General features: G+C 38.8%; 1 protein-coding gene across 7 annotated transcripts in view; it reads right to left on the bottom strand.

The window, feature by feature from the left end:
• tcf4 (transcription factor 4) overlaps positions 1-27018 on the bottom strand; it is a 257476-nt gene that overhangs the window by 25253 nt on the left and 205205 nt on the right. For all 7 annotated transcript variants that reach the window (XM_085463117.1, XM_085463118.1, XM_085463112.1 and 4 more), the window contains 7 exons: positions 22853-22958; positions 19714-19862; positions 18754-18901; positions 12369-12439; positions 12111-12189; positions 7282-7361; positions 6869-7078 (listed from right to left, as the gene is read on the bottom strand). In XM_085463117.1, the coding sequence (XP_085319243.1) occupies positions 6869-7078; positions 7282-7361; positions 12111-12189; positions 12369-12439; positions 18754-18901; positions 19714-19862; positions 22853-22958 (843 nt within the window). The remainder of the gene's footprint in view (positions 1-6868; positions 7079-7281; positions 7362-12110; positions 12190-12368; positions 12440-18753; positions 18902-19713; positions 19863-22852; positions 22959-27018) is intronic.

Here is a 27018-nt window from a genome sequence, read left to right as displayed (position 1 = left end):
AAGCAGGAAGGAAACTACCTATGTTCTTTTGAAATAAATGGTAACCATATTTAAAGCATTTAAACATTTTTTCTTTTCATTTCAGTTTTTTGCTGTGCAGTCAGCACATCACTTCCATTTTTACACCTATTTTGAGGCATCATGGCCAGCAGTATGGGGCCACTTGCACATTACAATTCTACTCTATATTATAACTGAAAATGCCATTAAAAACCAGGCACATTAATCTGCTCCAGCCTCGACTCTTCTGGGAAGGTTTTCCATGAAAAATTTTAGGCCACAGGGATTTGTTGGAAGCATACCATTGTCTGAAAAAAACCACGGTGTGCCTTAACATGGAGATTGTAACTACTATTGTAAGGAGGTAAATGGGGGCAGTAGACTTCTATCAGCTTATATGAATGAATTTAGTGTTGCAGATTATTAAAAGACATAAATGTGTTTCACAGCACTGATGCAGATTATGATCCATTTCACTTTACTGTAACCCTGCTTAATGGAGGGAGGAAGAGAGGCTTTTCTCTCTTAACCTTTCCCCTCTTTTTAGAGACACCCTCCAAACTGAGCCAGGATGCAGTAAAATAATGAGCGTGACTTAAACACATCACTGGCAGGCAGACTGCAGAGACAGAAAACAAACTCTAAAACCTTCAGTGAGAGTCTGGGGAGCACAGTCTTTTCTTCCTCTCCAATTTGTTTTAAATCAGATCACATTTAGTTAAATGTCACATCACTTTGCGGCTCATCTGCTTTGTTGGCAGCATGCAATGATGGGATCAAGCTACTTTGATATCAGCCCAGTGATGGTCCAAGATCATTTAAGTCACTTGAATAACAGCATGCCTAAATGACAGAAGGTAAAATGTTGGAACCCATGAGCTAACTTCTGTCTTTACATATTTTAATTTGTGTGCATGATGCACTGATGTCGGATGTCTCCCCCTCTCACATCAGTCTACCACCTGTTTTCCCAGAGTTATGACCTCAGCTTGCAGGCGTCTCTGCCTAACACTGCCAAACTACATACAGCTGTGAGTATGTGTATGTGTGTGTGTGTGTGTGTGTGTGTGTGTGCAGCAAGAGAGAAAGAGAAGTAAGTACATCTAGACAGCAACATCAAAACAAAAAGGACAGAAAAAATATGTAATAATACAAAGTAAAATGAGACAAAGGTGTGTGTGTGTGTTTGGGAAAGAAATGATTAAAAACAGACACAAAACAGAGTAGTCACATGTGTAGGGGAGTAAATGGAAAAAAACAAAAACAAATGAGAAACAAAGAGTGAAAACAGAAGAGGAGGGGGACTAGGGAAAGAAAGACAGGAAAGGGAAGAAAAAAATTGAGGAAAAGGGTGGGAAGGGGAAGGAAGAAAGGTAGGAAAGGAGCGATAGTGCATGCATGCATATAGAAAAAGTAGTCAGTCTCAGTGCAAAGACAATGGAGTCATTTTGGAGATGACATCACCCCTTCCTCTCTCACTTGTTTCTTTTTTTCCCTGCATTTCTATGGAGTCACTTCCTTTCAAACTTCCTGTTTATGCTGTACACACACCAATAAATTTCCACAATGCCTTTGTGGCTAATTTTCCAAAACGTTCATTAAATTAAATTATGAGTACATGGAGTTTATTTGTCCAAACCTATGACAATATCCCTTAACTATATTCAATGGCAAGCTAAGATGTTTACAGGAGAGCCTGGTTTTATTACACAGACCACAATACTCGCCTCCTAGGTCACAGTCTTTGTCAGTCATGCTTCTATTTGCTAAAAATAAATCCAGAATTGATTAAATCAGCATTTTGCTGCTGTGGCTTCAGAGACGTGCAAAAGGTGTCCTTTGCATCTGACGCAGCGATGTCTTATTTTAAGAGACAGTTTTCAGAAGCAAACAAGTCCACATGTGGAGTTTAAAGGGTTTATCAGCCGGGGAACTGGAGTTTGAAGCTTTTTTTTTTTTTTTTTTTCTTCACACCCTGGAGGACGGGGCTGTGGCCCCCCCACACTCCCTAGCAGATCGTTACATGGAGAAACCTTTGGAATACAAGCGCGCTGATCCACACAGGTATGCACACGGGTGTTCACTGCTCGTAGACCCAAATTACACCCTTCTTGGCTGCTACTTCGAAGCACATCTGTCCTGCGTGCTGCACAACAACATTGAATATTTAGTATTTACTGCTGTTTACACTTAGCTAGATTAATGCGATGGTGTTGTGTTTAGTATGTTGCTTTGTTTTTTTTTGTCTTTTTTTTGCTTGTTTTCTATTCTTCTCTCAACAGGTGATCCAGGAGATTTTTTATTTTTTTTCTCCCCCCCTTTCTCACTGTCCCTCTCCCCTTCTGTTTTTCCTTTCTTTCCTCTTTCTTTCTCCCTTTCCTATCCCTCACTCATGTCTGTCCCATCTGTAACATCTGAAAATAAAATATAATAAATAATAAAAACAAAGATCGACCAAATGGACCAATACGGCAATGCCACGATGATCCATTTGGCAAACTAAATCCATTGGGTATCCTTGTTGGTCTTCAGACAACAATTCTGAAAGAAAAAAAAGAAAAAAAAAAAAAAAAGAGTTTGAAGCTTCAACATTGTGCTGTGAAGTCAGAAGCTATCTTAGATGGATGAAAGTTGGAGTACTAAGTTAAAAGCTAGCAACACTAGCAAGTTTGATTAGCAAGCTGCATTCATAAACAATATGGCTGCAAAGAAGAGACACAGTTAATTAGTGCTAAAGTAAAAGACTAGAACTGAGAAACTACCCTAAGAGGGTAAGACTGATTTTTGTACCACACTGTAAATTTGGGCATTTTAATGCTTGAGTCTGTGGAGATTGGCTCACTTTTGAAGGCAGCCTAAAGTGACAGCTGGAGGAACTGCAGTATTTGTTGACTTCATTTTTTGTGCTACATTTCGCTCACTTTTTACTTCTGCTTTCACTCACCTGTTAGCTTTGGTCACTAAAAACAACTTGGTAAACTTGAGGCTTGGATTTATATTTGCCTCTGGAAACATTAGCACCATTAAAAAATTATCTAGTACATTGAAATGTGATGCCAACAGGTTACAAGCGTCCATATGTGACAGTTTTGGAGTGAGAGACCTGTTATAGTACAGATGCCAAAACACACTGTGCATCTCTGTAAGACACCAGCAGCTTTGACAAAATGCAAGAAATTGACACCATGGGAATAAAAAATGAGCTGAAAGTTTACATCTGTTCACACAAGTGAAGACTTTCAACACAATATTTTTCAAAAATTTTCACACTTATATCAATGTTGAAGATCGCATTCATCACACAGGTAGCTGCAAGAGAACTTTAAGCCAGTTAACATCTTATAAAAAGGTCTCAATTTATTTTCCTTCGCTTCTGCAGAAATGTCCAATAAGGACTGGTTTAAAATGAAAAGAAACAGTTTGGGAGACCCCGTGAAGTGATGTGACCCAGTCAGAGGGGGTGTGATGTGTGCAGTTACAGAGCTGCTGTGTTTTCAGTCTTACATTAATGAGTCTATTTTTCTATCAGCCAATAATCCAAAGCCTGAATAAACACACACACATGGGTCCTAATGACAACACAGGGAGTCATTTATGAGCTTCTGTGTGCGTGTGTGCTTTAAAGAGCCCGAAAGTAAACACTGTTTTTCAGCACTCATCCGTCACTTCATTTTCATTCTCTTTTTCCACCGGCTGCTTACATATAAAAACAAATCCAAAATGTATTTGGATTAGTTTTGCTATTAATCCCAAAAGTAGTTTAGAAAAATATTAACCTTAACAAGAAGTGAACGCAAAATGTTTTCCGGGGCTGAAATTCCAAATCACTTCATGAAGCATAATGCCAAGTTTGTATCTGGGGACGTCCAAAGAGCAAAGAAGTGCTTAGAATGATCTCCAGATGAAGCGGAAAAGTAGTTTGCAAGTATTTCCCTTCATTTTAAGCCAGCAAATTTAACAGCAAACTTAAAATTACGTCACGTCAAACGCATTTTTTCATGTCTCTCAAGTCTAACAGAAACTTTTAAAATGTTTTTAGAACTTAAAATCTGAATATCAGCCAAAGTCTGTGAGTAGTTTTTTTTTCTTAAATATATGAACAGAGACATCATTAAGCTTCCTATTAATTTGCAGGATTTACCATTATTATATCATCCTCTTATTGACTTCCTTTAGCGTACAATTTAAATGTCTTTTGAAATCAGAATACCAAACTGACCTATTTGGTTTTATTTTGGTAAAAACTATTTGATGAAAGTAGCTGCATAACACTAAAACCTACCTGTCAGTTTCTCCACAAATACTATCCCCAAAACTAGTTTCTAAACCTGAACATCAAGCTAATAACCCACAATTCACAGGGTACAGTAATTTATTACTGTACAGGTAGAAAGTGACACATTATTTTTGCCATTGTCAGCATCACACAAAATAATGGGTATTAAAAATTTACTGACTAATGACAAATGTGACCATTACGTTGAGCAAAGTTTGTGTGAGGTCCCTTTAGGCAATCATTGTATGCACGTTTCATTAAAATCTGACTAATACTGTAGGAAGGAGTAGCGTTTCTAATGATTTGTGGATGGATGGACACACGAAGGATGCCTCGCCCTTTTCTCTTCACGATGCTAATAGCAGTGAAATAGTGACTTTCTTGTGCCCAGCTTTGGTCCCAACCAACATGCCTTCAAAGCACAAGCTAAAAGAGGGAAATGTCCCCAGTAGATCAGCAGCTAAGACTTCTCTGCACAGCTTAAAAATGACACATCCTAATTTGACTCATTATTAAACACTTAGAGGTTTATTAGAAGCATTTGCGTGTGTAATCTAGTTCAACAGCGCTTCACTGGGGCTAGCCCTCCTCATGTGATGGATGAAATGTTTGAAACACTTTGTACACCAACAACTGCTGTAATGTCACCAAGTAGAATCAAAACTTTCTGTTTAAGCTTCATAAAAACAGAGGTTGTTGTGTTGGGTTAAAATAGGCTGCCCACGTGTTCCTAATAAAACGCATGGTGAGACTAAAGAAGCAGGAAGGACAAATAAAAATACGACTGTACGCAGGAAGACCGACAAAACTGGACGACACCTATGAAACTCTGAGCTGCAGTATACAGAGACAGCTGGACAGACATGCGTGAGAAGAAGATGATCTCTAGGGGAGCCAGCCAGCACACACACCAACGCACACAACACGCCCTTCAACCACAGGTGCTCTCCATTTAGAAAACAACACTTCAAAGTAAATACTTTAACAAAGAACAGAGACAGAGGGACAAAGCTCCTGAACTACTGTAGTGGGAACACAGCAAAGTGCTGCTGGCATCCCCTACAGCCTGCTGTGCTCATTACAGCCACAACAAAACATTGTTGGATCAAAAACGCTGCCAAAAAAACAGGCCTGCAAATGAGGAGTATTTGCAAACTTTGAAAACTAAAACATGATGTCTTCAAATATCTTGTTTCTCACATAATACATAAATACAACTGTGGCGGTTTCAAAAAAGAGAAATTATGTTTTCTATTACGTTTAGAATTTGTTTTGTGGAATCTCCTTAAGGAGAAGAGGACGAGGTGGTCCTCAAAAACACGGAAATCTGTTTGCGGAAGCCAGCCGAGGGGCAGCCAATAGGAATAAAGGGAGCTTATAAGAAGGGGGCCTTACAGGGACAGGAGCTAAAACAGTTTGTGTCATAAACACTTAAAACAACATAAACGGCCATCACAAGGTAAGTAAGGTTTTTTTGGTTTTTTTTGAATTACGCAAAGTCTAAATATAACAATGTGGAGCTGGAAATGCACATAATTTGACTTTAAAGGTATTCTTGTAATTTAAGATATTCCATATGGTGTCGAAGTGGACTCAACATAAGTTGAAAAAGGGCCATGCTATAATTTTTTGTAATACCAATTTGTACCGCAGGATGGCGCAGTGAGTGACTGAAGCCCTTATTTACACATGTATGTCACTGAGAGCGCATATTTATTGTAAATACAAATATAGATGAAGCGGACAAAGCCTGTTGAAGATATGGTGGTAGTAAAAGCTAACAGGCAGTCCACGCACAAAATCGTGTTAAAACATTGCGCCCTGGTGGTGAAGGTTTTTGTTAAATTCTGCAGAGGGTGATTACAAAAAGCACCTTTAATGTGACTACAAGTGACAAGAACTTTGAACTAACAGACAGAAAATAGCTCATTTCAGATACTGCCCGAGCTTTAAGACGTAAACAACGCAGGTTTGGCTGAAGATGTTCAAGCATCTGGAATTGTTTATACTGTGTACTGTATTTTATAATGGGCTTTCTCTCGCCCTCCTACATCTCCTTATGTCACACAGCTGTTTTGTTCTTTATGTTTATTGTTTCAAGTTGAAAAAAGGGCCCCAAAGTCTTAAATATGGAAAACATTACTGCTGTCTCACTTCATGTTTTCAGTTTAAACCTCCTCTCCATTCACGTTTGCTCTCATCTCTTCCTCACATTTTTTCAGTTGTGTGAAGTTTCACATTTTCTAAGTGACTTTTAAATATACAAATCTGGTCTAATTAACAGCACAAAAGGAAAGGCTGTTTTTAAGTTTTATTTTTAGAGTCCTGGGAGCATGAATCAAGTTTCATTAAATATCTTGTAAGCCTGTTTTTTAAAGAATCACATGCCTCTGATTATCTGTGTTGAAGTAACAGAATTTCTGTCCGTTTGTAAGATATTCTCTTTTACTTGTAGGCTAAAGTCTTTGGTGAAGCTCCAGAACATTTAAGCAATGCTTTCTTTTTAACTCCTACAAGACTTGACTTCACAATGTGCCTGGTTCTACTAACCATGACATCACCACAGCATAGACAGAGTAACTCAGGTCCTACCATGAGGGAGTGTCTGTTAGCCGATAGCAGCCCCGTTCCATATCCGCTGCCCAGAGCACCCATGGCGCCGTTGTGCGTGTGTGCGGCCCCGATGAGGCCGTGCATGTCTCCGTGACCGCTGGCCATACCCGTTGACGGTCCCACCGCGTGGCTCCGCAGTACGTGAATGGCATCGTCCAAACGCTCCAGGCGGTCCTCGATGCGACTTTGCTGCAGAGTGAAAGGACAAAAAGAGATAAGAAACCTGCTAAATGTTCCTTTAAACTGGTTTTTTTTGTGCAGGACATCTCAAAACCTTGAGAAACAAAACTGCTTTCTACCACCTGTGATGGGTAATTAGAGAAAGTGGAAAAATACGGTTTGGGGTGAACTGACCGATGATCACAGGTGTTTTAGTGTATGTATGTGCTCACCAGAGAGTGCAGTGGAGCCTCGTAGTTTGGCGATGATGCTCCCTGCCCGCCATTCCTCGACCAGACGGCTGAACTGGCAGCTAGAAGAGAGGAGACAAGGACACATCATGTTGAGATGGAGAGGTCTGAGGCAGATTAAAAGCAAGGGCAACTTGAGAGAATTCAGACCAGAGGCGGATATGAGTAGGTGATCGGGATGGGAATTCAACTTTTTTTCTGCTTTTTTACAGTGCAAGCTGACATGTCTTCATTTGTATGTGTTCTTTGATAGGCCCAGTGCACACTGGATACACACCGACCCTCCGTGACCCTGCAGAAAATGGCTGGATGTCCGTGTGGAATAGAGCCAAAACCTCTGCTTTTATATGTCAAAGACAGAAGCCACTCGACGTGCAGCACAAAATGCCAGACAAAACGTCTTTACACACGAGGAGACCCTTTAATCGTATCCACTCGTGGTGATCAGACATAATAGGCACAGAGACGAGGAAGAGGAGACAAAAACAAACCAACTCATATCTCATAGCAAAAATGCTAATATCAGGCTTTTGTCTTTGAAAAGGTACAAATGGTTGATTAGCATGGGCCCTCTGCAGAATAAACAAGCTTTGTGTTCCTGCTCGTCTCTGCTTTTGTGCTGGTTTTCACTCTGAAGGGCCACATCTGAATCGAAAGGTCTCATTAGCTGGTAGGCAGAAGAGACACAGCGACTTGTGCAAATTTACATTAATATGAGTTTCTGAGAGACGACAGGCCAGTATGTGTAGTTCTTTCAACAGATGACAGAAGAGACAAGAATGGGCTGTGGCCGGTGAGCATGTTAGCCAGTTTGGAATGTGCTAGAAGAAACTGGTCTCACAGAAATGTGTAAAATGACCATGAGAACCACCTTCACCATCATTTAGTTGCATTTAGTCACAACTTTCAGAGGTCAGCTTGGTTAGGTGCTTTAACCCTTTTTAGCCTGACACTGAACACGTCCATGAGAGCATTTTTACATGCTGTAGCTGCTATGCATCAATACAACCGTTATATCGCAAATTTTAACAATATGTATGTAATCCAGCTTCCTGTAAAGGAAACAGGGTCTTGAGAGCAGAAGTTTCTAAATTTGGGAAGTCTGTTAAAGCTTATAAAAGCTTTTTTTGGTCAGATTTGGATGTTTTCCTAAATCTGACCAGGTTTTGGTGGTACCCAAGTCTAACCAAGCAATGAATAATCTTGTCATATGGGCTATAATTATTCTTGAAACAATTTAGTGGTCAATACAGTTAGCAAGCAACCAAAAGGTTGCTGGTTCAATTCCAGACAAAGTCACAAATCCCCTTTCAGGGTTGTATTGGGAACGGTAATACTCCGCCAGAACAAACATGGAGAAGCTAAAAACAGCTTGTTATTGTACCTTAAGAGGCTTTTTGGAAGGTGCTGCTGTTGCACCCACGCTGGGGCTACTTATTTGTGTTTTGTACTGTAAAACAGTGGTATAAAACCTGATAGCAACACTGAATACAGGTATGCCCAGCAAATTCATATTTTTATTAATATCACTACACACTTTGAAATAAGGTGACACTTGAATGTCCCATTTCTTGTCTTACTGACCACCCAATGCTTTAGCTATCTCACATCTGCACCTATGGTCATATTGGCATAAGAAAAACCTCAGGAAGGTTAATGCTTAAAAGTTCTTACATTGCTAACTTCGGCTCCCAAAGACACAAGCAGAATAAAACTTGTCCAAATTAATTTGAAAGAAAGAGTCTAGTATCTTCTTGTCTCTCAGAAAGGGGAATATAAATACCTTGGTCCAATAATCAGACCTAGGAAGTGCTTTGGTGGCAGAAATATAAAGCTATTTCTGAGAGTACAGAATTTTACTCAGAAAGGTTAGGGAAGAGATGTATGCATACCATTTGACTTCTGGAAAGTACTTTATACTGTGGCCAAATACATTTAAATAAAAGTCAATCTAAAAATAGACATTAAGCTACAGTAGATTTCTCGATTTAAGAAAATTCTGCTCCCAAGACCCTGTTTGCTTCAACAAGAAACTGGATTACAAAATGATGGCTAGCAATGAACACAACGTAACAACTGCTAAAAGTAATTATTTTAATGTTCATTCAAATTCATAATTTTACCATCTATGCTGATCTATAATGGTTGAACCTGCCCATGTTGGAACCTGCCCAGGCGGTTAAAGATCCCTTCTTTCCTCCTCCCTTTTTATACCTCTCCTCCTCCTCCTGTGTTTGTTTCGGCTCTCTTCTTTTATTCCCCCTTCTCTCTCCTTGAACCCCTTCCATTCCCCTCTCTGCCCTCACCGCCGATCTCTTCCTTGTAACTCTGATCTCATCTCATTAGCACGTTTCTCTTTTTCATTGTCTTCCCACTTTGTCTCGCAGTCGTTTCTCTCCCCTCTCCTTTATTCATATTACATGCTCATTTCCATATGCTAATTAATGAATAATCACCTGGGTACATTCATGTGCAAATACAAATATATGTATTAAACGGCAGGGTAAATTATTCCGAGTCCAATGCTGTAAAACACCCTTGCAAAATTAGCCTTGGATATCAATTTGCATGTAGTTTGCTCTAATAGGCTTCATTTCTAATTTGTAAAAAGTGGAGTAACTCTGACACAATGATAAACACCAATTATGGTTTAGCAGGCAATATCCTAGACAGCTACAATGACGAAGAGAAGGAGGAGGAGGAGGAGGAGGAAGAGGGGAGGGGGACTGTGTTTGCAGAGCCGGTAGGTTTGTGAACGATTTGTCGAAGTGGTGCTCGTAATTAAAGCTATCAGTCACAAGGCGCGGCGGCGAACTATCAAACGGTGTGTGTAGCAGCGACAATTAGAGACAAATTCAACACAACTATTATTAGGAAAAGTCATTTTTCACTTTAAGGAGCAGCTAGAGTTTACAGCATCCACAGAGAGAAGGAGTAATTGGTGGAAATAGGAGAGCGAGGAGGGGTGCAAAGAGGAGACAGCAATTATTAATGCCTTATTTTGGCTTTGTCTTATGACAAGAAATTGCACTTTTGATAAGGAAAGAAATCCCTAGTTTATTCAATTAAATATATAGTTTCAGTTAGTGTTTTAAATATATTTTGGATAACTTAATACTCTCCTCATCCCCAGAGCTGTATTAAAGATTTAAGGTTTCAGACCAGTCGAAACAACCCAGTGCTGTTAACTTAATTCTGAAGTGCTTTCAAACTTCAAGTCAGAGGTAACCTTCAGCCAGTGCAAACCTTTTTAGAGAATCTGTATTTTTTTACACTAGGTAAAGTCAAGGGGTTCATTAAATAACGGTTAAACTCACAGAGTCACAAAATCATATTAATACATGTAATGTTGATAATTTATTAAAATGTGTTATGTCTGTAGTTGATACATATTCATCTTATACTGGGAAAAAATAGTTTGAAATCTTAGTATTAGTAAATAATTAGTATTATTTAAAGAGTTTAACGAGCAGTATTTGTAGGTGTTGTGAAAACTTCCTTACATTTGTCACTATGTGGAAGTGTGGGGTTCCACTTTAAAAAAAAACAATAAATTCAATAGTTTTATCACAAAAAAGTGTCACTATTTATACCACTATTTCCAAAGTCTCACTATATCAAATTTAATGAGCTGGTTTATTTTAAAAGAATGCAAATAATGTTAATAATGATAGAAAAATCAAAGTTGCTTTCAAACTGTGTACAGAGAAAATATGTTTTTTCTTTGAAATTTCACTGCAGAAAAAGCTAAAAAGAAAGTGTTTCTATTGTTAGTTTTAGATTATTGAATAATGCTTACATAAGTATAAAAATGTGTAATTCACTTCTTGTTTTCAAAACAATGGCCTACAAATATGTTTTGAAGCTTGAGTTTGCTGTCGTTTTCTTTCGTTTTTGGCTATTAGAGGAGCTTTAATGAAGAGAATGAAAGCCAGGGATACTGCAAACATTGATGCTGCCTGATCAAATTTAGTTACTACTTGGTACAAAGACTGAACTTTATGTGTATTTTTTACGCTCTGTGTAAAATGTGATGACAGAATAAATGAAAAAAAGTCTTACATGAGTCCTCAATCATGCAAAAGAACAAAAAGTAAGTTTTGAAAAATAAAACTGAATCCTGTTAATGCATTGGAGTGTATTTTTTACACTATAATACCATATTTTTTTATTTGGAAAACAGAAAGACTTAAAGATATGTGAGAGTTTAAGTTGTATATTTGTTAGTGTTATGATGTTTATTTGTGTTTAGGAACTGTGATTTGGTTTCCAGAGTTTGTGTGACCAATATTACTGTTAAATTCGGTTAGCGGTGGAGCAGCACGACCATGACTCCTGCAGCGGTTAATCAAATTGAAGTGCCAAGAGTAGCAAAATTCAACAAAGCTGTTTTGTTGTTCTAGTTTATGACATTAAAAAAAACAAATTAAGGCTTCACAGATGAGAATGTGTGCGATTAGAGGATTTTACTGCAATTTAATAAGAAATCTTTCTTACAAGATCACATGCTTCTTTCAGGCAAACTGAAAGGGTCTAGAGGGTTGAGTTAGCCAAGCTCAAATCAAGTTACCAAAGAGGCAAGTCAAAAGTCACGTGGGACGAGTTCAAGTCAAAAGTCTCAAGTCTTGAAAAAGTCCAGTCATTTTAAACACGTATGAGTCAAGTCTCACGTCCATTTATTCAGGTCTTACTCGAGTCCAAGTCTTTAGTCAGCTCTGCTTTTTTCTTCTGTGAGTGTCAGTCTGTGCAGATTTGTGGTTATATAGTAGCTGCTGTGCAGTGATTGGACCTTAAGCATCATGTGTATTTACCTGTGAGGGAGGGTGGGGATCCGACTGGGGTGGAGGGATTGGAAGAGAAGCTGTTGTTCGTGTGATCAGGAGAATAGATCTGTAAAAATTTTAAAAAATCCAGTACAACAATGACAGTTGCAAGAATACAGGATAGAGTTAAAGTAGTATTACACATCTAGAATGGCTTGAAAACACTTGAACAGAACTGGGAGGAAAAGCATTATAAAATGTGTGTGCAAGAAAGTGTGTGTGTGTGCGCGTGTGTGCTGTACTTACCGATGCGAGTGCTTTCCCTAAGGCATCTCCTGTCTGAGAGCTGCTGGCTGCTGCGCTCTGTGCTCGGTTAGCTGTGACACACACACACACACACACACACACACACACACAGGGGAAAAGAGGGATGTATTCTTGTAAATGAGGATGTTGTTAACTACATATTTAATTATTCAGCCCATCCGTTCCACAGGTAAACCTTAAAAACATGTTCATTAGAACTGGAAATTACACCTCAAAAATCACATTTTGTAAACCTCCAAGAAATGCAAGTCCCACACTTTCATTAATAATATTCCATCTATTTTCAAGGAATCCTTTCCGTGTTTTTGGGTCGTTAATACATTGACTTCCTCCTTAGCGCTCTTACATCAAAGGTTAGCACCGTCCAGGCAGTTCAAGGCAACTGCTGAGCCACTGCTGAAATGCATTTGCTGCAATAAATGAAGGAATGAATGGATCCTTTTTTAAATGAAGAGAATCAAAAGCGGACTTTAATAGTAGCAAACATTCAATACTACCATGCATTCGCATTTTAAAAGTGTGACGCCATGAGTTTGTGGGGAAATGCTGGACTTTAAATGCAACTAAATCTGTTTCACACACTTGAAGAGCACTGAGGCCAGAGAGGAAGGAAGTGACCTCACAAGACCAGATGAGCGCCCACACAAACACACGCAGGCACACACACACACATATACTGAAGCATAAGACTGACATGCTCACAGCACATCTCTCCTGATAGCAGATCCCAGATGGAAACTTTACGCTCGCACACACAAGTTAGACACACACACAAAGACACACAAACAGGCTTGCGCGCAGCAAAAACACATCCTTTCACGGCAAATGAATCCATTACAGAGATTGGCAGCAGTGGACTTCTTTAAGCTGCTAGAAAGAAAAGAGAGAGAGACAGGTAGACAGAACGAGAGACGGGGAAGCAGCATATGTTTTGGGGTTAAAGCCTCATGTCTCACTCATGCCACACCACTGGCCTAGTAAACCATCCAAGGGATTACTGTTTAACACACACACACACACACACACACACACACACACACACACACACACACACCCTCACTTGATGCATAATTCAAAACATATGCAGTAGGAAATCTTTTTCATAAACGAGAGCTTATAGCCACAAAGCAGGAGAGCATAGAGAGGATAAAACTTTTTTTTTTTTTAGGTTTTGGGGGTTTTTTTGTCCGTCACCTCTTCAAAGAAAGAGAACAAAAAACGAATTAATTTTATAAACGAAATTATTAGTAAATCACTATTTAGTTTTTACTTTTGTTTTTTGTGTGTCACCTCTTCAAAAACAGAGAAAAAAAATACTAATTTATTTTATAAACCAATCTAATAGTAAATCACAATTTAGCTTTTTTTTACTTTTGTTTTTGTATCTCCAGTTCTTTGCTGTAAATCAGCTAAATTGTTCATGCTAATTGTTTACAGTGCATAATACTTAAGGTATCTGCCAATATGATAGGTACCACATGGACTCAACAGAGGGCGGCTGTATGGGGCTGATCTACTCTATTCAGTTGCATGATTTTATGTGCCTACTATGCTACGCTGTTTACAATACTATGCTAGCAGCAGTGCAAGGACTGTTAAATGGATAGCTAGCATAGCCTGAAGAAAGCTAACAGCTTAGGGTGAGTATTTACAGCTACACCAACAAATTCTGTTTTTTCTTTTCTTTCTCTGACTTAACTGCTCCCTTTATCTTTTACATTTGTTATGTTTACCAGCAAAATTGGATACATGGAAGAGAATGAATAGCTATAACTTTATTACACTTGCAATGCAGCAAGTTTTAATGCATTGTATAAACTAGCAAACTCTCACACCTTAGGTCAATAAACAGTAAGAAAATCGTAATGACTGAAAATCTCAGCTTTTAAGCCAGAGTTCAGGTGTGAGGTTTGATTTGATGGAAATATAATACACTGATCCTACAGATAGATACAGGTGAGGTAAATTCTGTCACTAAGGACATTCCTCTTAGGAACATTGCTTGTTATTTATATTAATTACAACCGACATGACTCTTTCATGTCCACAGCTCATGTTCTACATAAAGTCAATGTGCATGTTTAGTTGTACAAAAGCAGTCTGAGGCAGAAAATCACCTATAAACACCCAGCATCCGTGTTTAAGAGTTTGTGAGTTCACGTTTATTATATGTTTACATTTAAATAACAGCAGCATGCTTTTTATTAGGTTCATCTTGTGTTTACACTTATCTGCTCGAACTGTGTCTGTGTGAGATGAGGAATGTTGGAGATGTCTTTCCATGAAAACAAACTTTCAATCTGTTTCTTATTGCTGTTCTATTTGTTCTACGGGACTCAAAGTAAGGGGTCCATATGGTATGCTGTGTGTATGTGTGTGCATGCAGTGGTGTGTTACGGTGATGTCAAGGTCAAGCCAAAATGAAGTCCAAGTGTGCTTCTCAGTTTGACTATATTCTGTTTCTGACTCTAACAAAAAAGTTTAAATCATCTGTGTCTAATCACAGCACGGAGAGTTGTAACTGATTATGTGGCTATAAACAAAACCCTGCTAATAGGGAAGAACTGTTAACCTCATTTCTTAAGTAGTAACTCTAGGTGTTTTTCCATGTAGTGCATAAAAAACAAAATTTTAAAATATCACAAAACTGTTTGGTCTTATATGGAGAATCTTGTATATCGTATTCGTTATGTGACAAAGTTCATTGGAAACACATTTAGGTAGCATCCACGTTAAAACACTTATTTTAAAAGTGTTTTCAAATCTCTGTCTAAGCAGAATCTATTCAGAAATAATTTCTGTCTCTGCTAACACACTTGTTACACATTATCTGGACTTTTCCCATACAGTAGGCATGTGTGCACCTGTGCAAAGAGGAAGCATCGGGCCTAAAAGAGTAGAAAAAACTACAGAGGGAGAAAAACAGTGAAACAAAGACCATCCATCTTCCTCCACTTATCCAATGCAAGGCTGCAGTGGTGCTCTATTATTTTTGGTTTACTTGTGAGTGAGACAGTCATATGTTTAAAATGAAATTGCGTAGTTGTGGATGGACCTTTGGAGAAGATTCACGCTGCTTTAGTGATTGATGATAGGCATGTGGGGAGCATCTTTGCTGGTGCAAACATCACAGCAGCAATAAACAATCACTCACAAGGCAGCCTAACTGAGTTTAGATTAGCAATTAGCATAAGCCAAGTAAGCTGCCTGTGCTAGACTTTTTTCTTATACAACAGGCTGATGACTCCCTGTAATGACCAACTCCTCCTGTATTTTGATAGCCGAATGCACAATTACCTCCCTCTCTCAGGATATTATCATAACATGATTTGATTGGCTAGTTACAGCACTGGAGGATTTAAATAAATGTGATTCGATTTGCTGGCGCCTGCTTTGATATTTGAACTTGCCTTAACTTTTTAGCACAAGCAGCTTGAGCAAAGAAAAGAAAAGCAATGGATCCACAATTCAGCTCAGCAACACATCACATCAAACCATCTGAAGTAAATGAGAGGATTGAAACCTGAAATGGGTACATGTGACTCCTCCCTAAGCACGAGGGGGACCCCCAGATTTATTTTTGGGTTCCTGCTGACCGCCACTGTACATGGCAGTTTATTTATTTATCCATACACACAGAAACAAAACTGCATTCCAAACCTGAAATAGTCAGTTTGTTAATGCACATAAAATGACATGGGAGCACTTTAGAAACTGATTAATATTTAGTGATGTTTTACGCAAAACAAGCCCCAAATTAATCAGTACCGATGTGTGGGGGTGTCTCCTGGCTAAAGGATGAAGGGCTTGCCGTAACCGATGCTGCAAATTTTTGTGATACAATAATAATTACAGTTTTGTAATTGTTTAAATTATTTAGCAATATATGAATAAAAGTATTTAAATTCTATATAAACAAATAAACAAAAAAAATGTTGTGGGCTTAAAGGATGAATTTGCAAAAAACAGAGTACATGTTTGAAAGCATTTAGTGCCGCCAAATAGGGCTGGGCCATATTATACCGTTCACGGTAATACCGGTATAATGTTAGGCAACGATAGGAAAATGAAATATCGCGATAGAATGGGAGTAAAACGCGCATGCGCAGTGCCTTTGTTTTCATACGCACATGGCCGATTGTTGAGTGAAACAGATGAACCAGAATTGGTTTGTAAAAATGGTGCAACTTCCGTGATGTGGAACTGGTTTGGTGTTTGTCCGTCAGATACACAACAAAGCACATTTTTTTGCAGAACATGCAAGCGGCCGTCGTTATTGTCGTATTTGTCGGACTAAGATGCTCCTATATCTGGGAGTAATCTGGGTCCTAAACTCCGTATGCTTCAGGTCAAACAACACTGCAGTATCACTGAGAGTTAAAAACTGTCTAAATTCTTTCATCTTTAATAAAACGATCAGCATTGCTGCTTTACCAGGTGTAACTATAAAGTTTAACTTCCAGGCATCCATGAAAACAAGTTATTACATTTAACGGAGTTAGAAGTTAGCAGGAAGCTAGCAGAAGTTAGCTGGCTAGTTTCGCTAGTTACCTAAGCATGCTATAGCATGTTCTGACTGAGAGATTTCTGAAAAAATTCAAACGTACAGCTCTGCTATCACTTCCAACATAAATGAAGACAGGAAACTAAACAGCAGTGACGTTTGTAGGGTTACTGAAGTTGGGCTAGCTGGTATATAATGATGTGCTACGTGATCGCTAGCGACACAGCTATGTTAGCATAACATAAACAGTGAAGCTGGAGGACGAACACTAACACTTTTCCACTTATAAAAGTTAACGTGAAGGTTCCTCATGGTTAGAGACAAATGCAATCGCATGGCAGGATGCTGTAAACGGACCAAACTTCAGTCAGGAGAACAACTGAGATAATCCATCCATAATACGAGGTTAGTCATTAATATACTGCAACAACATGGGAATAGAGCAGCTGCCAGAGAATTCAACATTAATGAATCAATGGTACAGAAGTGGAGGAAGCAAGAAGAATGAGTTTAATAAAGTTTGATTTATCTCACTGCTTTGTTTCGCTTAATGTGCCTTATAATCCTGTGCACCTTACGGTCCGAAAAATGCATACTGCACACTGCAGTTTAATGTTGCAAAGCACCTCTTTTTAACTTCAGTGGATATTATACATGGTTATGCTCAGGATATGTCAGCCCATTTCTACTGGAAATGCCTTTTGGTTAAACTTTCAGCAAGGAATTTGCATTTGCACTGTTACATTTTTATAAAGCTTTAATGTACATAAAAACCAGCTTCTTGTTTAAGTGAAAATAAATGGAAGGTTGTCTTTTTGCGCTAGTAATGTTGTGGAGTTGTATTTTGTCTCGCATCAATTATATCGTCAGTTATATCGTTATCGCAAATTTTCAAATATATATCGTGATAAATATTTTTGGCCATATCGCCCTGCTCTACCGCCAAATCATCACTCCAAAATAACAACAATGTAGAAAAAGATTCATAATTTTAATGCAACCAAAACAGTTACATTAACAATTTAACTTCTACACACAGCAGAGCTTTTACTTTTGTTTTTAAGAAAGTCCCAATTTAAGAGTCCCGTTCTTTAGGTCAGTCCAGATTTCACACTTCAAGTCTCTTAGGTCATGTTGGGTTTTTTTTTAAGTCTTTAGTCAACTCAGGAAGTCTTAGAGTCAAGTCCAAGTCAGATCTGAAATCTGAAGTCTACAGCTCTGAAACCCACAAGCAACAAATATTTATGGACTTTTATATGAACTACATCCTGTTAGGTTTACGATGTTGCTGTTAACGTGAACACTCTCTTAGTTATACTGTATGTGTAAAAAACCTAACAGCTCCTAGATAGCACTAAACACAAAGTGCATGCACAAATTTCATTAGTGTACACAATTTATCTACAATGTGCTAAAACATTCTGCTAAACAGGAACAAACAAAAATATTGATCCTCATTGTGGCACTAGAGGAAAGTCAGAGGACTAATTGGCACTGTCAGTAGGTTTCGTCCTCTGACAACCATGAATATCTTTGGATGAAATTGGATGGCATTCATTTAATTCCTACACTGCGAGCAAGGTTGAAGACAGGCATGCATCTAATGAACGGAGAATCATTCATTAGATCAAGAGATTTGGAATATCACAATCACTATGGGAAAGGATGCTTATTCCCATCAGCTAACGGTGTTTGCTGTGTTGATTACCAAGCAGCAGTATTGGATAATGTCTTTACGGATTAAAGCTCGTACAATTAAAGATTTTGAAATGTTCACTGAGTGATCAGGAGACGTGATTGCCTTCAAGTATTATTTAACGCTAACAGTGACCTTGTAATTTCTTTACACAGGCATCTTACCCATGATGCTGTCTGTTCCGTTGGTAGGGGCAGTGCAAGAGGCGGTGCTGTAGTGATTTGCCCCGCCCCCACCACCTCCCCCTCTGTGGAAGCTGGACATGGGAGGAAGGCTGGAGTTGATATCTGCAGACGAGTGAGACGGGTAGCTCTGCGAAGAGACGGATGGAAAAAAATGAACCTTTAATATGAAAACTGCTACGAAACAGGAAAGATTACATTAGAATAAAATAAAAAACAGAAGGAAGTGGTTACAAACATGAAGCCTGCGCTCTGGATAATTACAGCACTAGAACTGAAATAAAAGAATTACTATCTAATGACACTTGACAGCTTTATGGCTTCACATATGTGTAGAATTTATTAATCTTTCTCATGTGTCCAGATCTGCAAATGTGCACTTCCAGTAAAGCACAATATAGCCAACTAACAATAACTGGAAAAAAAACAGCATGTTGAATTCATTCTGCAGAGAGCCAGCGGTCTTTAATATATTAATCACTACTGATAGATTTATTTCATTAATGGATTTTGTTGATTATAAATCTATGACTAACGGGATTGTAACCATAATTGTAATTTTGGTCATTATAGTTTCAGTTACAGTGGCTTTAAGTTTTTGTTCCATGTAGTTTTCTGTATAAATGTCCAAGAGCGACCATCCAGATGCCAACTAATGACTCAATATTTCCTTTATTTCCGTGTTCACCAAAGACATGCAAGCTTGAATGAATCTTTTTCAAGGTTGTCTTATTTCATTTGAATCTACCAGTTGAATTTAATTTTGCTGCAGAATGTAGGTAGTAGAATAAAAATCTACATTCCAGGGTTGCTTACTGGATTTAGCTGTTAGCTGGATGGCCCCACTGTGCAATGCAGCTTCAGAAAACAAAATCAGTAAAGAAGCACATTCTCCATGTTGTGTCCATGTTCGGACACCGTGTGACGGACAGTTCTGCTCACCAGTCTGTCGTGAGGGTGAATCCCGCAGTAGGAGGAGCTCTGAGCAGCGCCGTGGGCTGAATTCCCGCCACCTAGCATGCTGCCGTGGTAACCTTGCTGGCTCATACTGCTGCTACTGCTGCTCCAGGGATCGCCGCTATGGTGACCATCTGATAAAGGCGATACAGAAAGGAAGATAAGGAAGTTAGAAAAATGCATTTTGTTTTGTTCTTTTTACAAAACCTTAAGACAGAAGTTTTAAACAGTTTTAAAAACAAAAATACTTTTATTGTGAAAGCTGCATGCTTTTTTCCTTGTAACTAAGGGCTTTTGTGCAAGACCTACAAATGCACCACTAAAAAAAAAGTCATAAAATAACATTCTCCCACTAACTTTCTCTATCTATGCCATTACAGGAGTGTCTTCAAAGGTGCCTATGCGCTGGTTCTTCTAATTCTCCAATCAGCTACTACAGCTCCAGATTTGTAGACACTAATCTTCTGCCAGATCGTAGACTCAGTTAATATCACTCTAGTTTGAGCATTTCAGTAAATGTTTTGCTATAATCTTTCCATCTGAGTGCTGTCTCAGTTTCCCCTCAACTGATATTATTCATCCTTAGGATCCATTTGCCCCTCAGCTTTCCACACCACTAGCCTCAACTGGCTTCAACTATCTGTCAGTGACCTCCCAACTACTCCCGGTTCCTGGCTTCCTTCTGCTCATCAGAAATAATACCAGAAAGACATTCTAGCCTCAACCTCCATAGACAATCTGACCACCCACCCACGCAGCCTTTAACCTTATTCTCTTTGGTGCAAGTAACCGTGTAAATAAACTTAATATTGCAACTGGATTTTCAGTTCAACTATGGACCAGAGGAAGTTTGAATCGACCGAGGGCTTCCAGTTACTGGGGCCGCAGAGGCCCAGAGGTGCACAAGAGGATCAACCTCAAGGGAAGACAGGCCAAGTGCAAGTCAATTTAGGTTTGAAGCTTCTTCTTTTTTTTTTTTAATGGGAAAACTTTTTATTTTTAAATTGCAGCTTGTCAAGAAGACCTAAAGATGGGAATGAGAGAAGTACCACACACTTTCTGATATTTGAAAGGATCTTATAATCAGAGACATTGATTTCACAGAGAGTAAAGTTACATTTTTCATGCTACTGAACTAACGTGTCTATTTTACCAATTTATTATCTTGTTTTGAGGTCATCAGCTGCTGCTGCCATTATTCACGTGTTTGACTGTAAAAGTGAAACAGTGATTGCATGATTTAGATATTTTTCCCACTACAATAAAACAAAATTTCAATTGATCAAATAAATTGATATATATTAATGAAATTTAGGGGAGGTACATGTGATGTGCAGGTTTCTGACAAGGTAATCTCTTGTGTAAGAAAACAAGGTGAAAACACAGTGAGGTTTCTCTCTGCCGTCAAACCTTCCAGACACTCAACAGTGTCTACATGCAGTTCAGCAATCTGACCCACTTTGTGCAGTAACCTGATTTCAGAAAACATTCACATAAATGGGACACCTGGTCTCCTTCCTCACATTAAGAATTTAAGAATAACCCGGTTAACACGGATGTGTGCAGGACAAACCTGATTTCTGGGACCATGTCCACCGTGTGAAATTAGTTGAGAGTGTATGTACTGTATACATGACAGACACCCAGCAGAGAGAAAAGAGGAGAGTCGGGGGGGAAATGAGAATTGAAAATTGTCAAAGCATTTTCCATCTATAGTTGAAAAGCAGACAAATTTGTTTAATCAAAACAGGACCAAACACTCTAAAAGGAAGGGCATAACGCAGAGATAATGGCCTGTATTTTTAATCCAGTCTCTTCAAAGAGATACTAAAGTAGACCTGTTATTCTTTTATTTATTTTCTCTGCTACAGAAGTGTATGCGCATATTATACATGGCCAGAGTTTCAGATAACGAGGTCAGTGTATGTATAAGTAATCCCTGGGAGCCAGAGCACAGGCTTCAGACTGCTCCAAATGATCTTTTTCAGAGTTTTTTTCTATTCTTGGCTCTGAATGATGTAATAAAAGTGGCTAACTATAATATATTCATCTTAGGCATAGCTCTGGCTGTGAGCACACCTGCTGTTCAGAACTTTTGCTTACACCGCGGAGACATTCACAAGAAAGTGTGCTTAAAGAGTTAGTCTTAAAAGAAGTGGGGTGTTAAAACAGCTGGTTTCACACAGGATGAGCTGAGGTGCTGTGTTAAGCCCAAGTAAAAGTTTTTTTTTTAAATTTTGAATCATTAAAAACTACTCTAACAGAGCCAGTAGTTTTAGTTATCCAATCAATGACAAGCACCTGCACCTTATATTATACTGTAGTATATCTACATGACTCACTTGTTTGTGGGGCTAGTGTTCCATAAAATCAAAGCGATTAAATGGAGCCAATGTTCCAGGTGAACCAAACCAACCAACCAACCACCTGCAGAAGCTGCTGATCCAACCTGTGTCAACACTAAATTGCTCGGACATGTGAAAATCGCAGACTTTGCCAGGACAATTCCTGTTTTAATTTAAAAGGTCACAAATGAAATGTTTGCACAAAGTCATATCAGTGGCTACAACCTAATCCATGAAAGTTTCCAGCCTGTATTTTTTATGGAGTTGAGTCTTTGATCTTTAAGTTGTCCAGTGTATTTTTAGAGAATTTAAAATGAGTATTTTTTTTTAATTGCACTAATCGGTTCTATAAATCATAACATTACTTGTCCTCACACTGCAACTGGAATCCTAATAGAAATATGTACAGTGTCGTTGTTTGATATTCCGTCCGCGTTTGAGACCAGAGTGACCAAAGAGTAGATAGACACATGAGCTAAAATTAAAATGAAGAGCACAGCTACCCTTGCCACTGCAAGTAAGTTAACAAACAGCATCAGTGATGTTGACATCACCGATGTGTGCTGCAAACTATGAAGACCTCCTCTGGGTGGCTGTGATAATAAATAACTAAATGTATGACTCAGTTTTTTGGCTGATTTTGGTGAGAACAACTTCCAGTTCAGGGAGCCTTCGGCTCATTTTGTCAGCTATCCAGTATCCACAGTGAGCTTGGGAATGTGGTGGTGGGAGGTTTGACGAAGGACAGACCTTGTGTATGTGTGTGTGAATGTGATTACCTGGCATAAAGAAAGAGCTTGGGAAGCCAGCACTGGGAGGTTTGGAGGAGGGATAACCCGGTGAGTCCCTGTTGTAGTCGGCTGTGCTGGCAGACGGAGCGTACACCTGCAACAAACACAGAAACACACGACGTCAGGCAAAAATCAAACCTTCCATTCTCTCATTTTTCCTCACAGAGGCTCAGCAGGAGTTAGTCTCAGACATCATTTCCAGGAGGTTGTAACAGATGACTGACACTTCCCTCCTTCACTAAAACATCACCCTGGAATATCTGATTGAATGAACACAGCTTCCTGGGCTGCTGTGGGTCTTTGGCTGTGATTGTTAAACTGGGGGAAAAAATATGGAAGCTGTTCTGGAAACTTTGTGTAAATTACATGAATATTGGTTTCTGAACAATACAGGTCTGTTTTAGGTTTGCTTTGTGCAGGATTCATTAAAAAAAAACATGTAACACATTATATATAGATTTCATATTGTATGCATCCAAAATATAAAATAGTATATGTTTTCCATTCATCATGTTATCATTATGCTAGAAAAAGAGCATAATTTAAAACTTTTTTCTTTTTCAAGTTCTTGATCATTTTGAATCAGCATTTTCTTTCAGACTAAGGAAAGACACATTCAGGTGTTCATTTTATTAATGAATTAAGTTTTAATTAGATAATACCTCTGTTGGATTGCTTAACCTATAATTTAAGACAACTTGTAGCATAAAACAACCAAAAAAGATGATAACTGATAATCGTTCCAATGTTTCAAATCAATTACAGAAGAAGTATGATCGAGGTATGATCTTATTTTTAAACCAGTAAACCAGGTTAATTTTTATCATTCATAGCTTTGAAGCCATATTTTTTAAAATGTATTTTTTTATTATACTATGAACCAGAAAACTCCAATCTTTTAATTTAAACTAATTTTCTAGATTATGATTTTTTATTCATTTATTTATTTTACACAGGGTTTTAGTCATATGTCATTCAGAACCACATTCATAGAATATTTTATTCCTTTTTTGGAATGTTAATGGCATTTTCTAACTTGTGAAGCTCAACAAGACTTTAAAAACTTTATTAAAAACTTAACAAAGCAACAAAACTAAAGAATTTGAACACAGACTTCTCTTTATCTAATGGTTAGATTTATAGTAGTATAGTAAGGATACCAATTGGCACATATTTAGAAAGCAAAAACAAAATAATTGTTATTTACCCTAATTTAAAAATAATAATTTTAATGTAAGTAATCAACTGCAGAAGTTTTATGGTTATATTATTTACTTTTTTTTTTTTTTTATATTCTGACTTTAAGATCTGTCAATCAATACCTTAAAACTACAATGTCAATGATGCCAACTATCTGCAGAGTCCAACACAGATTTTCAGTCAGTTATCCTCTTAAACAACCAAATCAGTGCTTTTCTGTCCGTCTCCTCTCAGAGGGAGAGGAGCAGCAGTAGCAGCAGTCATGCAGCAAACATGCAGCAGCATGAGAGACCGCAAGTACAACCGGCAGCCTGTCATCACTCAAACAGGTGACGCTCTTCCTCAGCAACATAGCGTCTGAGTTTGGTCATACTATCAGCTGGGGGTCCCCACAGCATGCCTTTGTGTGTGTGTGTGTGTGTGTGTGTGTGTGTGTGTGTGTGTGTGTGTGTGTGTGTGTGTGTGTGTGTGCGTGCATAGCGTGCGAACACTCAGCCATTACGCTAGCTCGCGCTGCATGACGCAAAAACTGGAACAGCTGTTGAAAACAATCTTCTCCGATTCTGTCTTTCTCTCGTTGATTCCCATTAAAATGAAAAACCTCACTCCACAGCTACACCTAATCTACCTCGATCCCCAACCAAAGACACGGGTTGCTTTGTTAACTTTAGAGTATTTGCATATGGATGGAGCACAGATGTGGTAAAAACCAAATGTGATGATAAAACACAGAAGGAATAAAAAGAGAGAGATGAAACAAAAACACTTGGGGGCATTATAAAAAAAACATCATCTCACTTCCCACACTCCCCGAGAGAAATTATTAAAAACAGAAAACAGATTAAAACAGTTTCTTTTAAACAAAAACCTCATGATTTTTTTCTCTCACGTCACTGAAGGATTGTTAGTTTGGGAAAGCTTCTTATTTCTTCTACCTAGTCCACCCTAGATCCTCTGCACTCCTGCAGGTGAACAGTCTTTGCGGAGAACCAAGAAACTAACAAATGGTCAAATTTTTGCAACGCCTACCCAATTCTGAGGAGAGAAAGAGGCTTCCCCGTGTTTCCCTGTTTTGATTAACCTCTGTACATACAAGTGAGCGTCTCTGGTTCTCAGGGATGAGTTGAGGTCGAGATGGCCTTGCAGCAGGTTAATCAAAAACACAAACTGGGGGTATTTGTCTCATTTCATCCACGATGTGGACTTTGTGTTTCAAAACATCAGCTACGCTCAACGTGTTTTGACCTTTGTGGTTTGAAGTGTACTTCTTTTCCTTCTGATTTGATCCAACATCGCAGCTAAGGCTAGAGTCATACTTCTCTGGGGTTCATGGGAGTGTTTGTAGTTCATTGTTTGGAGTACATTTTCATCTCCCTGAGGAACCTGTATCCTTACAGAAGTCGAAACAACCACTCAGACTGCTCGAGTCTTTGAGGCGTGTGTTTATGCAAGCTTCTCCCTGGGCCTGTGGGACTTCTGGTTACCCAGAATATCTCCTTTACACAGGTCTTTGGAGACCCTGTATCAGAGAAACATCATTTCAGCTGAGCGTATAAGACAATGAGAAATGTTTCGTGAGGTGTTATAGTTGCATACATTCTGCATAGTATAACGCTTAATGGCAGCACATCAGGATTTTGAGGGCACAGTTATTCTTTATTTTTGGTTTATTGGTTCTCGATTGATCAATACACCTGCAGTTGTTTTGCCCACCAGGTATAAATACAAGCTCTTAAATTTAGTCCACTTACTTCCGCTGAGTTTTATTAATTGAATTGGACAGGTTGCCCAGTAGCATGACATCCAGTCGCACTCACATTCACACCTGTGTGCAATTTAGAATGACAAGTTTACCTAACCCCACTATTGCATGTGGATGGGGAATCTACGTCATATCTTACAACATAACCATAAACCCTTTTTAACAATACGCTGATAACCTGATGTGCACCTCTCTAGAAATGCAACTACACTTCGAGTCACCGCATCCTGCAATGACTGAATAGTTTCAAAATAATTGATTTTTTAATTGATTAATAATAAAGTGATTTTACTGAAAGTGATTGATATTTAATCCCAAAGAAATTTAGAGAGAAATTTAAAAAAAAGTTTGTCTCAAGCTTTGCTGCTCTGAGACTTTATGAGTCTGAACTTGTCAACTAAAGTGGCTACAGTGTTAAGTAATAATAATAATAATAATGGATTGCATTTATATAGCGCTTTTCAAGACACCCAAAGCGCTTTACAATGCCACTATTCATTCACTCTCACATTCACACACTGGTGGATGAAAGCCACAGTTGTAGCCACAGCTGCCCTGGGGCAGACTGACAGAAGCGAGGCTGCCATATCGCGCCATTGGCCCCTCTGGCCAACACCAGTAGGTGGTAGGGTAAAGTGTCTTGCCCAAGGACACAACGACCAGGACAGACAGCACGGGGATCGAACCGGCGACCTTCCAGTTACAGAACCCCCTGAGCCACCGTTGATCTAAAACTATGTGAAATGTGACTGGTGTAAAAGTAAAAACAAAGTAAACGTTTTTAACTTCATGAAAGAAAATAGTTACAGAAAGACTGCAACACAGCGATGAACGGCATGACAGTCAGGATGTCAGAAGAGCACTGGGAACTGTGGGAATCGAATGCTGGGGTCAGGAAACACCCACCCATGAATAACCACACACACACGCACGCACACACACACACACACACACACACACACACACACACACTAACAAACTTCCAAATACACAAGCTCAAGCACACAGATAGAAGCTGCTAAGTCAGCTGTACCTTCCCACAATGCACCTTGCACGAGTTTAAGGACCCAAATCCCCCAGTCCACACATACACAAAGACACACACACACACACACACACACACACACACACACACACACCCCCCCACGGAATCTGTGGATGTCATTAGAGCTAAACTAAAATCCCCTTAAAC

The sequence above is a fragment of the Copadichromis virginalis genome, linkage group LG7 (genome assembly GCF_057382275.1).
Source record: "Copadichromis virginalis isolate Kocher_CV1m ecotype Utaka linkage group LG7, C_Virginalis_male_GT1.1, whole genome shotgun sequence".
In the NCBI taxonomy this organism is placed as follows: Eukaryota; Metazoa; Chordata; class Actinopteri; order Cichliformes; family Cichlidae; genus Copadichromis; species Copadichromis virginalis.
The sequence above is the reverse complement of the archived record's forward strand: the minus strand, read 5'-3'. Positions and strand labels throughout refer to the sequence as shown.